This window comes from Solanum lycopersicum, chromosome 10 (genome assembly GCF_036512215.1).
Source record: "Solanum lycopersicum chromosome 10, SLM_r2.1".
Taxonomy (NCBI): domain Eukaryota; kingdom Viridiplantae; phylum Streptophyta; class Magnoliopsida; order Solanales; family Solanaceae; genus Solanum; species Solanum lycopersicum.
This window is the reverse complement of record NC_090809.1, coordinates 1,825,546-1,839,660: the sequence shown is the minus strand read 5'-3', so window position 1 is coordinate 1,839,660 and position 14,115 is coordinate 1,825,546. Positions and strand designations below refer to the sequence as shown.

General features: G+C 36.6%; 1 protein-coding gene across 1 annotated transcript; it reads right to left on the bottom strand.

Moving 5' to 3' along the window:
• Positions 1 to 764: 764 nt before the first annotated feature.
• Positions 765 to 12,961, bottom strand: LOC101263471 (apoptosis inhibitor 5-like protein API5). The gene is made up of 16 exons (XM_004248202.5): positions 12,773 to 12,961; positions 12,497 to 12,658; positions 9,547 to 9,646; positions 9,397 to 9,462; positions 7,892 to 8,004; positions 7,531 to 7,605; positions 7,181 to 7,330; positions 6,387 to 6,452; positions 6,242 to 6,307; positions 3,978 to 4,088; positions 3,438 to 3,524; positions 3,242 to 3,348; positions 1,766 to 1,880; positions 1,607 to 1,672; positions 1,414 to 1,517; positions 765 to 1,315 (listed from the first exon to the last, which is right to left on the bottom strand). Exons 1-16 carry the CDS (start codon positions 12,848 to 12,850, stop codon positions 1,129 to 1,131), a joined length of 1,653 nt encoding a protein of 550 aa, XP_004248250.1. The 5' UTR covers positions 12,851 to 12,961; the 3' UTR covers positions 765 to 1,128.
• Between the last annotated feature and the right edge of the window lie 1,154 nt (positions 12,962 to 14,115).

Genomic DNA, 14,115 nt, shown 5'->3' with positions numbered 1-14,115 from the left:
TGCGATTTATGAACAGTTTGAATTTTTAACTGAAAAAAATTATATGAGAACCTCCGTAATGAGTCGGGAAGCATTATGTATAGATCCACCATTTTCTTCACGAATATTTTCGCATTATGAGCCAACTTTAAGAATTTCTGAACTTTCACCATTTTTGTGTGTATTAGCCTATATTTGAGATATGTGTATTTATATAAGAACAATTAAATTCATCAAGTGGTGAAATAAATGCAATAAAATGGAGTTCTTGTGTAATGACAGGAAATATTTGTTACTTACTGGTTCAACTAATACTCCCTTCGTCCACAGCTTTTCCTTTTGTAGTGCTTCAACAAAGGGCTAAAGGATGGGTAGCATGTATCCCGTAGAATTTGTCGAGATGACGTGCAAGTTGACCTCCGACATCACGGTTATCCCAAAAAAAATATGAAACCCTCAGGAAGGAAGCCAAGTATCTGAAATGAAATTGCACCAAATACACTATTTAAACCAAGAATCTTAGAAAACTCTTTCACCTCCCATTGCCACAATAGTTTTCTCCATGAAACAAACAAATATTCATACACTACAATGACGAAAAAAATGCCCTGAAATACTCTTTGAACGTGGCGAAAATCCATACATTTGTTCACACTTCCCCGATGAATCCACTGTATACAGACGTATGAACGATGAACGTCGTCTGAATGTGTTGTAATGATATGGTAATGTTCGAAAACTGGTAACTTTGATGATAGCTAGTGGCAATAGAAGAAGAAGAAACATAAGAAAAAATGAAAGATATTAGGAATTTTCCCAAGCAGTTAAAAACGAACAAAGGAAGTACCATAATTTATATGCAACAGCTTAATATAAAGACTAATGTATTATTATAGGCTCATAGTACACAGACTTGAGATACATATTGAAAATAAAATACCATCTCTAAGCAATCTACAGAATCAGAACCTCCGTCAATGAACCTGCCTAAATAAGTCGTCTGGGTCGCCATAAGATATGTCCAGATCATACCAATGGTAAAGATCACCTAATTGTTCAGCTCGCCACAAGATATATCCAATTCATACCAGCGGGAAAAATCACCTGATTGTTCTGCAACTAATTTAACGCTACAGTGGAATGAACACGTTAGTGATATGACCGTCCTCTTCCACGACCACGCCAACTCCTACCACCTCTTCCACTGCTTCTTCCACTATCATAGATACCCGAAAATGCCTTGTTAACCAGCTGGTGTTGCGTACCACCGGCTCCTCGGCCTTTTTTTAAAGGGTTATTGTTTGACCCATTTGTCGTAGCAGCCGGTCGCTTCTGACTGTGACCACAATATCACAATATTAATAGACATTACTATCTTAGTCAATTTGTAATACTACTGATGACTAAAATTATGCAGAATATCTATCTACATACCCTGCAACAGTAGCAGTTGAAGGACCTGAAGGCTTCGCAGCTTCTTTCCATGACAAATTTGTTTTTTGATCGCCTATAAATTTTGGTGTTTTTGCATTCAATGGCTGTAATATATATATGTGATGTCAGCTCAAGCAGACGATGTGTAACATGCTGATTGTAGAGCACAAAATGCAAAATCAGCAGATTTTACCTGGGTCATTGCTAATATATTGTTGCAAGCTCGGAGCGCAAAGGTAGCATTAAGCTTTTGGGTTTTCTGCAGATTAAAGATAACAGCTAAGTTTGCACCAACAGAAGGGAATAAATCCATCGCAAGGGAAGGAGAGGTGAAAGAGAAGGTAAAACTCACAATAGCATCCTTTTCTTCTTCTGTTTTAGCAGCAGCAAGAGCTTTATTTTGATCTGCCATCCCTTGGGTTAATTTCTTGATCATAGCCCTGGCCAAATCCTCAACTGTGCTTAATCTGTTTCATCAACATGAAAGACATCAACAACATACCCAGTGTAATCTTTTGGGGGTCTGGGGAGGGTAGAATTAACACAGACCTTACCTCTGCCCATATGGGGCAGAGAGGTTGTTACCGAAAGACTCTCGGCTCAAAAGTGGAGCAGAAAAGGAAAGACTAGAAAAGGAAGGAAGAGAGAAAAAAGATTAAGCATGGAAGTAAATAGCAATATGATAGAAAGATGCTGAGCAAATGAGCACCAGATAGTAAAACACATTGAAGAATAAGAAGCTATGAGAATACTAAATAATACCTACTTATACCGAGAAGTGTAGAGGTTAGCCCCTTGCATATACCACCTAAACTCTGACACCACTCGGCTACCTTCTAACCAACCCCTCACACCGCCTTACTGGAGCATCCACGCACCTCCTCTTCACATGCCCAAATCATCTTACCCTCGCTCATCATTTCCCCCCACGGAATCCACTACAACCTTATCCCGTATAACTTCATTCTGAATCAAATCTCTCATAGTATGCCCACCACACACCATTCCATACATCCTAATCTCAGCTACATTCATCTTCTGGACGTGGGCATACTTGACCGGTAACATGAAAGACATCGTGAGCTTAAAAGATTAAAGTGAAAACCAGAAATCACTACAATATGGCAGACTACAGTTTCTGCTCTCGTTCTGTCAGAACAGCTAAGGTCCCCTCTTTTGGCTAGCAGGAGCATGCCATGTACCACCCACATCCTCCTCTCCTCATAAGTTCTGGTTACGATGTACCACCCACATCCTCCTCTCCTCGTAAGTTCTGGTTACGAACAGACAAGAAAAAGAATCTACCCACCCACCCCCACAAGGTTCTGCCTTCTTAAGTACTAGCCAGAAAAGAAAAGGACAACGAGCCTTCAGTTGTCTTAATTCTGAAGTATGGCAAACTGGTACATCATACATGACTATTTTAGGGCATTCATGGGATATTTATATCATCAGAGCAAAGTAAGCAGACTAAAAATGCTGTAAAATTGCCTTGTCCACACAATTTGCCATAGTCAACATAGGTAAGGGGGAGGGGATGTAGGATGATTTCTTTGTGTTGAGCAAAATGTCATATAAATTCTCTCTCAGGAATGATGCCTTCTTGACTTGGATGCATATAGAGGTGTATACACTAAAAATTAGGTGGCTTTCCATAAACCAGAATGTCAAAATTGAAGGCCAGTATCCAATTTTCTGGTTCAGCATGAATTTTCGTTTCAGTAATCCAGAAGCTGAAAATGTGATCAAATCTTAATTGGCATCAACCAAGCATAGCATCTTTGGCTCGAGTTACAACATCAAGGAATAGAAGAACAAGTAGAAGCACCTCTCAGTAAAGTCCTTATATTGCTCCGAGAAATCCTCCCCCAGTCTATCTGATGGTTGTCCAGTGACAATCTTGTACCCACAGAGACTGTTTGTGGCATTTGGAGTCTATCAGATTCAAATGGAAAAGTATAAGCAGGTTGATTATATGCATCAGGTAATAATATTATCCATGTTCAAGAAATTAAAACTCTTACCTTGTGAGCTAAATGGTGGAAGGTATACAATAGACACTCGATACATGTGTAGTTAATTTCTTCAATCTTTCTTCGAACCATATATTTCTGAGAAAAAGCAAGAAAGTCGTTTTCATCAAGATCTCCAAAGCATTTGAATCGAGAGATCCTACTGACTGGAAACTCGGAAAATCTAGTATGAGTATAACCAACTCAGGTTATATGATCAGGACTTGATTAGAAGAGCAAAGATGACTAATATGCTTAAACAAATGCTAAATGGTAAATGCAATTAACAAGTATGAATGACAGAAGCACAGCATACGACACTAAGCAACCAGAAAACACAGGCCACTATTTTCTGTAGTACGAGTAATTCAAGAATCATAGCAAGAGCAAGAATTTATTGTATGTTCTCTGAGTACTTTTAGTAATAAACAATACTAGAAGCATTCACATGACGAGCAAAAGGTTAAGCAGAAATGCAGGGACAAATTTAAAATCTCCATATCTACCCAACACTAAGGTTAAAATTCAATACATGAGAATTTCAAAGACAACCTTTAATAGCTGAACTACAGATGGAAGCAGCTGTCGAGAATCCTGAGTCGTTGCACAAAGTGAGCACTCGGCGAGGTTCTTGAGCAAGTCCAACTTCCCTTGTTCTGGAAGCTGAAAAAACAAAAGAATTGCACTTGATAATTTGAACAACGTAATTGTAAGATATGGACCAGTGAAGGATGGTTAAAAAACAAGAACATAACTCAATTATTTATTTCAAATATGGTTACATTTGTATCATAGTCGGTATTTAGGTAGTACTGGAAAAAACATATTGACAGAATGAGGAAAGAAAGAAAATTCTAAACAGAAGCTACAATCATAGATAGACTCTAAAACATCCATTCAGTCTCATCCGAATAAACCTTTGTACACCAAAAGCAGAATAACAATATATTGCACTTTAATTTTTATTTATTTTTTTGATGAAGTGAGATTTCATCAAGATTTAAGGCATCCAGTAGATGCAAAGATACAAAAGGTGGTGTCTGTCAGCTCAGTAAGAACTAAAAAAATTATAGATTTAAGGAGCTGACAAAATCCAGGTAGTGGTCTAAGTTCATTACAGGGGAAAAGTTGGCCCAACTAAAAAGGTTAACCAAACAACTAGCCTTAAGCTTCCCAGCAAGCATTTGGTGGACAATATGGAAGGAGAGGAATTCTTGGTGTTTTGAGAGCATAGAGAACAGTATGCAATGGATTAAGCTTAATTGCAGCTTGTTATTGTGTTTTTCGTGTAATCAGTTACTTTTAAATGATCCTGTCTCTATCATTGATGTTTTAGACTCTTTATAGACATGGGATCATAGAATCATAGATGTAGGTAGTACTTTGTAAATATGGGGCTGCTACTACTCTTGTAAGATTCGGATTCTAACACATTGACAAAGTTACCAGTTCAAAAAAAAAGAATTGAAAATCCATCAAAATATATCCTGTTCTTTCATTCCAAATAACCCAAAAATACAGCTGGGGTCATGATCCAGATTTTCCAGATGGATCTTCTAACTTCCATAGAGCTCAAACTAGTGTAGGCATCTCTTAAAGTGGACCAACTTATACCAAAAAAGCACTAGGAACATGTTACAAAAGTGTGTTGCAAAAAGGCACTGAAGCACGAGGTGGTTGATGCTTTCTGAAGTTGACTGGCACATGTAACCTATTGACCAGTTGAATTCAAGAAATATTGTACTTCACAAGGTACACCGAAACCGGGTCAAGCTGTAACATTTATCTTCGCTTAAAAGGAGCCTTATACATTAAAGGGACACTATGAATATTGTGATGCTGTTTTCGGAAGGAAAAAGATCTTCATAGTTTAAAAAAAGGGTATAAATCTCCTCATTCATTAGTCTATCAATCTGAACTTCACAGAAGTTGCTTTTTTGAATTGTATGATGCAGCTGCAGACCTAGTCCGCTAGATAAGATGCCTAAAGAATCTACGAGCACATGCTGTTCCTAGAATTCCTTAGTTTCCTTGTCTTTAAACATCATAACTACTCATTGATCCCGAAAAAGACCACGTGGCCCTCATTTCTTCTGTTTAGGCACTTCAATACATTTTTAGTTGTCATCTAATCGAAAGCATGTCCTCCCTCATCAGCAAACTAAATAACTTACTATAACTGCTGATAAGCTGTCCTACACCGCATATAGAATAGTGAAAGGAACTTATGCATTCTAACCATAATAACAAAAAACAAATGATTCTTCAGTATCAATACATAATCGGGTAAAAATACACAATAAAGCTTGAGGGGGAGATATTCTGAAGGAAAACCTCATGCATCTCTATTTTGAAGGAAAAATCATAGAGCTAGAACCATATAAACTTTCTCAATGTTCTCCATAATTCTCCACTTAAAAATAGCTAGCAACACCCCTGTTTATAATAGTACAAATACTTCGACTAGAAACTAGAAAACCTATTCCTTGAGCTGAGGGTCCTTTGGAAACAGCCTCTCTACCTCCATGAGGTAGGGCTAAGGTCAGCGTACACTCTACCCCTCCCCAGACCCCACTTGTGGCATTGCATTCCACAAGGTATGTTGTTGTTGTTGTATAAATCATATTCAGGCATGAACTAAAAAAACAAGCAAATAATAATCCAAAACAATTTTGGTTCTCACTCCAAACTTTGAATTAGTCTTCGACATATTGCATTAGTTACTAAAGACTAAATGCATGTTACCCAACTGTTAAGTGCATCAAATGCACTTGCTGCATTAAGAAACTAATAAATATAGGAGTTACAAGAATTACCTTGTCAAAAACAGGCATGATTTGCTTGTTCAGATAGTTGAGGAACTTGCTGCCTGATGCACCCCTCTGAAAACAAATAAATGTCAAGTGAATGACTATTTGTAACAGTCATCTACATTTAACAGAAAGGGAAAACAGCACACACCTTGAAGAAGGGAAAGGTCATTGAAAGGCACGATATGAACCTCTCGATATGATCAGCATCAGACACCTACCAAAAAGCAAACAAGCACTTAGATTCATATCGCAAAGACAGTAGGGATCAATTTCCCAGGTTTTGTTTAAAGGAAGGTTGCAGAGAACGACAAGAAGAATGTGGCCATGAACTCCATCAGAGATAAGGATTGAGGTACATGGGTAAGAAAATCAATATAATTAGTAAGAAAATCAATCTAACTGTAAGACTTTAAACCATTGAAATATTATCATCTTTGAGCACTGTGTAAAACAGTACCAAGAGACGCTGTACCAGAGATTCTTCAACAAAATGGTAAACTACAAAACTTTCCGATCAAATAAACCCCAACCCCGCTAAAAACACTTTGTATTAGAGCCAACATACTCATTTTTTAAACCAAAAAAAAAAACTGTTTTCTTTTATGCTACAACAAAGAGACCTGGAAACATATTCAGTTCAACATTCAAGTGAACTCTCTAATCAAACACCAGGACATTGACCTCTAATAACTGGGAATATCTCAAGATTCGAATGGGGAGAGAAATGCACAAAGTAAGCAAAACTCAATATTGAGCACGAACTGAGAAAAATCATAGACTTCTAACAGGGAACAAAAACACAGCAATAAAACATGAGCAATTAAAGCAGCAGCTATGAACTGAGCATTGTCAAGAAAATGAAATGTCGCTTAAAACCAATAACATAACCAGCACATAAAATTAGAGTTGGCTCCCAAAAAAAGAAAAGGAACTACCACTTACATTGAACTGAGCATCAAGATCTGCCTGACCTTCAATTATCTCAACAAGCTCCTGGATACGCTCTGCAGGAGCCTTATGGCCAAATAAGCTCAAGCTTTTCAAGAAGTCCATGAACATTTTGAATTCAGCAGCCGTTACATCTTGCAAATTCTACAAAACATTAATTTTAGGGTTGTTAGCAAGAGCAAGGATAGTTGAAAACACATATTACCCATAATAGAATCATCAGATGTGTATTAATATCTTAAGCACTAAAATTAAAAATAAATTACCATTTCCTAAAGAAGTGGAAAATTATAAGAGAACCACATTGAGAAAATTAACAGGATACCAATCCATACGGACCATACCTGCTTCACCAAAGTAGTTATGTGCCTCTCCATCAGCTCCTGTGGAACTAGGAGCTCCGTCTTTAGAGGGAACACCTGCAAAGTAATGAAAATTTATAACAGCAATGATGAGCCACAAACTTATGAAGTTCATTAGTAGTCCTTATAAGTAGACAGTAAGCACTTTTGAAAAGATAAAAGCGGCTAGTCCGAGTCGAGTTATCTGCAAAATAATATCCATTATCATGTTTCCAACAAGGATCTTCTGGTCACCATGTTGAATTCTTTCCCTTCTTTGTCAAATGACCACAAGAAAGTCACTTGGAAACAGTCCATTTTCCTTTTCCTTAACAAAATTCTTCAAGGGCAGAGAAATAGTAACCTTATCTCTTAGAAATAGAAGAACTTTTTTGCGAATGCTGTCCCAAGTGCTAAAATCCTCAGCACTCTGATCCTCGATGCTCCCAATATGCTTAAACAAAGCAGTTAGAGAAGCTGCAGTAGACAAGTGCAACCAAATCGTAAGCAGGATAACCAGTGTGAATTGAACAACTCCCAAGCATGTGGATAGAAATAATAATTCAAACATCATATCCATATGCACTCACATATTTAATGTAAACCATAAAAGCAGTAACTTTACCATTTTACATAACATGGTAGCTTTATGTATCAATGAGGTGATGGAGAGATGTGAGAAAAGACTCTCAAGATGGAAAAGTCAGTACCTATCACTAGGGGGTAGGTTGACTCTCATCAAGTCAGTTTTAGATGGGTTACCTACCTACATGATGAGTCTATTTCCAATACCCAAGAGCATTATGAAGAAAATCAACAGAATGAGAAGATCCTTCATTTGGCAAGGGAACAAAGAAAAGAAAGGCTACAACTTGGTGAAATGGGAGACACTCACTTTGAGCAGAAAACAAGGTGGCCTTGGCATGAGAAATCTTAGCATCCAGAACAATTGCTTGCTACAAAAATGGCTATGGAGATTTTGTACTGAAGATGGAGCCCTATAAAGAAAATTCATAGCAGGGAAATATGGCTTGTTTAGCCAACAGACTACTGAGGAGGTGATGGGGTCGTTTGGATGTTCTGTGTAGAAGACCATCAGAAGGTTGTGGCCACAGTTCAATAACAATATTTATATAAGTGTGGGCAATGGTCTGAAAACAGAGTTCTGGAATGAAATCTGTGAAGGGGATGATAGCCTAAGGAACTTATTCCCAAACTTCTACACCTTGAGCTTACAAAGATCTGCTAATGTTGCTCAAGTATGGAGCCAACAAGGGTGGAACTTAGTGTTCAGAAGGGCTTTGAATGACTGGGAAATTGAGGATGTGGCCAGGCTACTAGAGGTGCTAAACACCCCTCCAGCCATATCTCAAAGAAAGGATAAACCAATTTGGAAGTTACATAGCAAAGGAATGTTCACAGTCAAGTCCTGCTACTGGATGTTAAATTTCAATCAGTCAGTGACTAAAGAATGGCCTTGGAAACTAGTGTGGAAGACAAGAAGCCCATTAAAAGTAGCATGTTTTGTCTGGTTGGTCATAAGAAAAGCTTGCCTTACACATGAGGCATTACAAAAAAGGGGGATGCAGTTTTGCTCAAGATGCTTTATGTGTGAGCAGAAAGCAGAAGTAAATAATCATTTGTTCATTCACTGTAAAGCAGCTTCAAAATTGTGGAATGTGTTTTTGTGTATACTAGGGAGTTAGTTGGGTGATGCCAAAGACAACCATGGAGCTCCTTAATAGCTCCTTCAATTATGCTGCTAATAATAGATGTATAAGTGGAATGATTGACCACAATATTCTTAAGACTTCTATGGTTTTTGGGAATCGGAGATATTATGACTAAACTTCAGGAACAGAAACGTACTCTTCACATCCTGACGTAACACGGTCATAAGAGCCTTGTGTACAGCATCACGCTCTACATTTTCTCCTGACATAATTGGAATAAATAGTATCAACATGAAGAAATGATGCAAACCAACCAATTTCACGAGCCATTGAACACACAACTTACCTGCAATGAGGAGCTGACCAAGAATGTCAACAATTTTAGTCAACTGCTCAGGTGTATCTTTGCAGAAAAGCGGAAGTCCGCGGATTGCTTGTACACGGACCTGGAAATCAATAAAAGAAGGTACAAAATTTAGTTGATTACACATGGTTAAACTCAAAACTTGTTGTGAAACATACCAAACTCTTACTAATAAGCAATACTGTGATTACATATAATTTCTGACAATTTCTATTAGATAATAATGAGGACTAACCCACCGTAACCTCTGAAACAAGTGACAACAGTTATTTTCCTACGGCAAGCAACCAAATAAAGTTGGCTAATATATACACCAGGTATGTCGCTTAGTATGTAGAATGGCTACACGAAGGATTCGGAACAGAACAATTAATATCTTCTAGTTAAAAATCAAAGAGTCATATTTATTAACTTTTCTATTCATTGGTTGATCAACATAGGAGGTGGAGGTGCAAGTGCACCAACATAACCCAGCAAGGACTCTCTAAAGCAGCTCATAGTTATACTATAGGTGTGCAGCAATAGAAAGTTTAGATGCCCTGGTTTGGGTTTAGTAGTGGAGATACTCAATTACATACTGCTAGGAGTTCAAAACCCCTTGGTCCAGCAGTTGCTACGCTGCTCAAACTCTTCAGAAATGTCAACGAGTTCGTTTCTCTGAATTCTGATAGTAGTGTATTTTTTGAGAATCCAACACGGACGCGGTATCGAAAGTGAAGAGTCCGTGCAACTTAGAGCACTTGGAACTTTTTCCTCTTTCTTGACAAATTATTCTATTTTGAATTCTCCTATATAGAAGATCTCTTAATTTTTTGTAAAGAGAAGATTCTGCTAAATCTTCTCACCATAAATCACCAATAAACCCCCCCTAAAATTACTTTCATCCTTCTCTCCTGTAATCTTCTCTTTTTCTCTAATTCATACCTCAATCGACAAAAACTTTCAGTATCATCGTCTTTGCTGATTCCGAAGTAAATTCTTTCTAATTTCCACATTGCTTGTGCTTTCCTTGCAAATTTGATTGTAACGCTCATTATATTTTAATTTTACATAATTGTTTCTTATTCTAAATTTAAAACATATTTTCCTTTTTTTGGTTACGTTTTTTAAAAGGAAAAGCTGGTCAAGTTCTTAAACAATTGCTATTTGAACATAAAACTTGGACTATGAGTTGAAGTTAGCTTGTTGTTTTGTTTTATCTATTTCAAGTTAAAACTCTAAATATTTAGGTGATATACTTCAAGGCCTTATTGTTTGAGTCTTGGCTAGCTGAGGAACTTTGGGAGACCTTTCAATAGTAAGAACTTTTCCTTTTGTGAATATAATTTATAGTTTAGTTAAAAATCCAAGTATGTTAGTTTGCTATAAATTTGTCCATCAAAGAACTGAAAGTTCAAAGAGAATTTTCCATCAAACAGCAGAAATCCAAAGGCACAAAACCGAATGCCCACCAGATACAAAGACTTACTTAGACAGGTTGCTAGGGTAGCTCTACACCGAAGGCAACGGCGCGCCATACGGTTCAAATCATGCATCCGACATTGTTTCTACTTGAGATATGATAAACACTAAGTTGCACAAATTAAAGTGTTTGAATAAGTCAAAAACCCTAAAGGTTTTATAAGTTTAAAAGGACTGTAGAGCACCTCAAGGCTATGTCATAATGTCTCATGAACCATGTCTAAACCATGAAAACCTGATGAGAAGAAGTTGATCATGCATAGCAGATGCTATTTATGAGAGAAACCCAATGAATCTGTGGATCATATGAATTTACTTTGCCTGTGTGGTCCATATTTATGGCGAACTTTGGCATTTTTTGGACAAGTCCTATGAAGTTAGAATTTGTTAGTGTGTTGAAAAACTGCCTGCCCAGAAGTGTACCGAAAAAGGATTTAGAGCCATCTCTCTCACCATAGCCTGGACTATATGGAAAGAAAGAAATAAGAGATGTTTTAAAAGCAACAAGAGCAAATTCAGTTTATGAAATATAGCTGTTTTAAGTTATTTGTACTATAGGGAGATGTAAATGTTGTATTTAGCATACAAAAAATGTCGTTCATGCTTGAGTACTTGGGTTTAATGTCGTTTAGCCAGTATTATCTTAGCACTTTACTGTTACTATCCCTACAAAAAATTATCTTTGTGCTTTAGCGGCATCAACTTGAAACTGTTTTTGTTCTAATAAAATTTTAACTCATCAACCAAAATAAACTTGGGCGGACTGACTCATCAGCAATAACCTGACCAATTAGTATCGAAGTAAGATGTTGATATACAGCCGAAATGTTGAACGCCCACGAATGTGCCTAGTGGTCAATGAAGTGAGTACCATGAGGTTTAGTATCCAAAATTGATACATGTGCTAGTAAGAGGCAGTAGATAACCCCGAGGAATTATAGCTTATCAGGCCGAGCTTCTAAAATCACAGAAGTACAGTGAGAAACCGTTTGTGTTTGGACAATCAATTTAAAAAACACTCTTGAGCAACAATTAGTGCTTCATCAACCTTGTTAAAAGTGCTTCTAAGTGAATTTTCTTAGAAGTGATCCCAAAAAAAAAAATGCTTTTGGGCAAAAGATACTTTTTTTTGGTTCCCAAGCACTTATTTCTCCCAAAAGCTTGATCAAAAACCTCCCCTTTTCAAAATAAGCACTTTTGGCCTCCCAAAAGCTTGGACAAACAGGGTTACTAGTCTAGATGAATGCAAACCGTCCCGACACCACTGCTACCAAAAAAATACAGCCTTGTGGCCTCCCAAAAGCTAGGCCAAGCAAGCTATAGTCTTGGTGATTACAAGTTGACACCACTGCTATTACAAAAAAAAATAGTCTTTTGGCTGAAGAAATGTTATTAAGCCACATTGAAACGTTAATACGCTATAATCTACTCAATGTTAAGACAAACACGCATATATGAATCGAATACTAACCCCAAGCTCTTGATCTTCAATCAAATTTAAGTGCTGATCAAGTGCCTGCTCCGCTAACTCAGGGAAAAACTTAACAAACTTAGGGATAAGCTGCGCAGCAAGTTGTTTAGCCTTCACACTTCCATTCGCTGCCGCAATAATTCCTTCGTAGTCCTGCTTATTCTGTTTAACCAAGCTAAATAAAATCACAACATGCTTACCTTGCCCTTCTATAAACCCTAACAAACACAAAAAAAAAAACGAAAAAAATACAGTGAAGTTGAAGAAAGTACTAACCTCAGACTTGTCCTTTGCGTCGTTGAGACTTTCACCGAACTCGTAGAGCTTGTCTATGTCGTCAGCAGCATCCGCCATTGAAGTAGAGAATAGGAGAAAGTGCACCGGTGAAAAGCTAGGGTTTAGGAAAAGTGAACGGAGGTTGAAGGAAGAAGAGAGGGAAGATTTTGGATAGTTATAACTATTACTTATATATTTTATTATTTTTAGGCAAAAGGGTCAAATATCTAAACTATTCGAAATATTCGAAAAGGTTTACATATATCTCTGTTTAAAGTTTGATTCATTCCTAAGCCGTTCAATTTTTGGTCTAAATATGCCTCTTATGGGCGTTAGTTGTCATGTTGAACATATCCAACTCATTTTTCATTTCTTTAAATGTCACATGGAATTATTATGTCATTTTGACTATATCACATAATATTTATATGAAAATGAAAAGTTTTTCAAATTCATAAACACCTAATCCGACTCATAAATCAACCTCCTTTTAAATAAATTTTTGGCGTTAATTGTTATATCTTTTTCTATTTTTTATTAATCAATTATTCATTTTCGGGATTTACCGCAATAATAAAAATTAAACAAAATTGTTAAAAATTAGTCGGATAGTGAATTTAAAAGGAACTGATTTATGGGTCGGATTAGGTGTTTATGAGTCCGAATATCTTTCCATTTTCATATAAATGTTATGTGGTAAGGTCAAAATGACATGACAATTTCATGTGGCATTTAAAGAAATGAAAAATTAGTTGGATATGTCCAACATGGCAACTAACGCCCATAAGGGCATAGTTGGATCAAAAGTTGGATGGCGAGGGCATCAGTGATCCAATCTTTAAACGGAGGGGCATATTTGATCATTTTTCCCTTATTTTAATGAATATAATATTTTGATAGATTCTCTATTTTTATCTATCTATTATAATTCGAATGGTAAATAGAATAATATTATAAAAATAGGTTAAAAGATGAAATATAATATTATATATTTATATAAAAGAGAACTTTAGGCTCGCCTACGTGGCGCCACCAGAAATCATTATTCACTTTTAAATTTATTCATTTTCAAAACTATCCTTCCATTTTTCATGAAAAGTTGTCATTTTATGAAAAGTTAATAACTTTTTTGAAAAGTCGTCACAATTATGAAGAGTTGTGATTTTTATGAAAAACTCATACTTCTATGAAAGGTTGTGACCTTTCTAAAGAGTTGTAACTTTTTCAAAAAGTTGTGACATTTCCGATAAGACACAATAAATATTTGTCCAAACTATCCTTTATTTTTTTACAATAAAGGAATTTCTTGCCACTATAATTTATAATGTTTTCCCCCACTATAG

Coding starts and splice junctions, on each gene's coding strand:
- LOC101263471 (XM_004248202.5), bottom strand. CDS start 12,850: ATGGCGGATGCTGCTGACGACATAGACAAGCTCTACGAGTTCGGTGAA. Junction 7,606..7,891: donor TTCTATTTCTAAGAGATAAG/GTTACTATTTCT, acceptor ATTACTTTGCAG/GTGTTCCCTCTAAAGACGGA. Junction 1,881..3,241: donor TATAAGGACTTTACTGAGAG/GTGCTTCTACTT, acceptor TTGATGAAACAG/ATTAAGCACAGTTGAGGATT.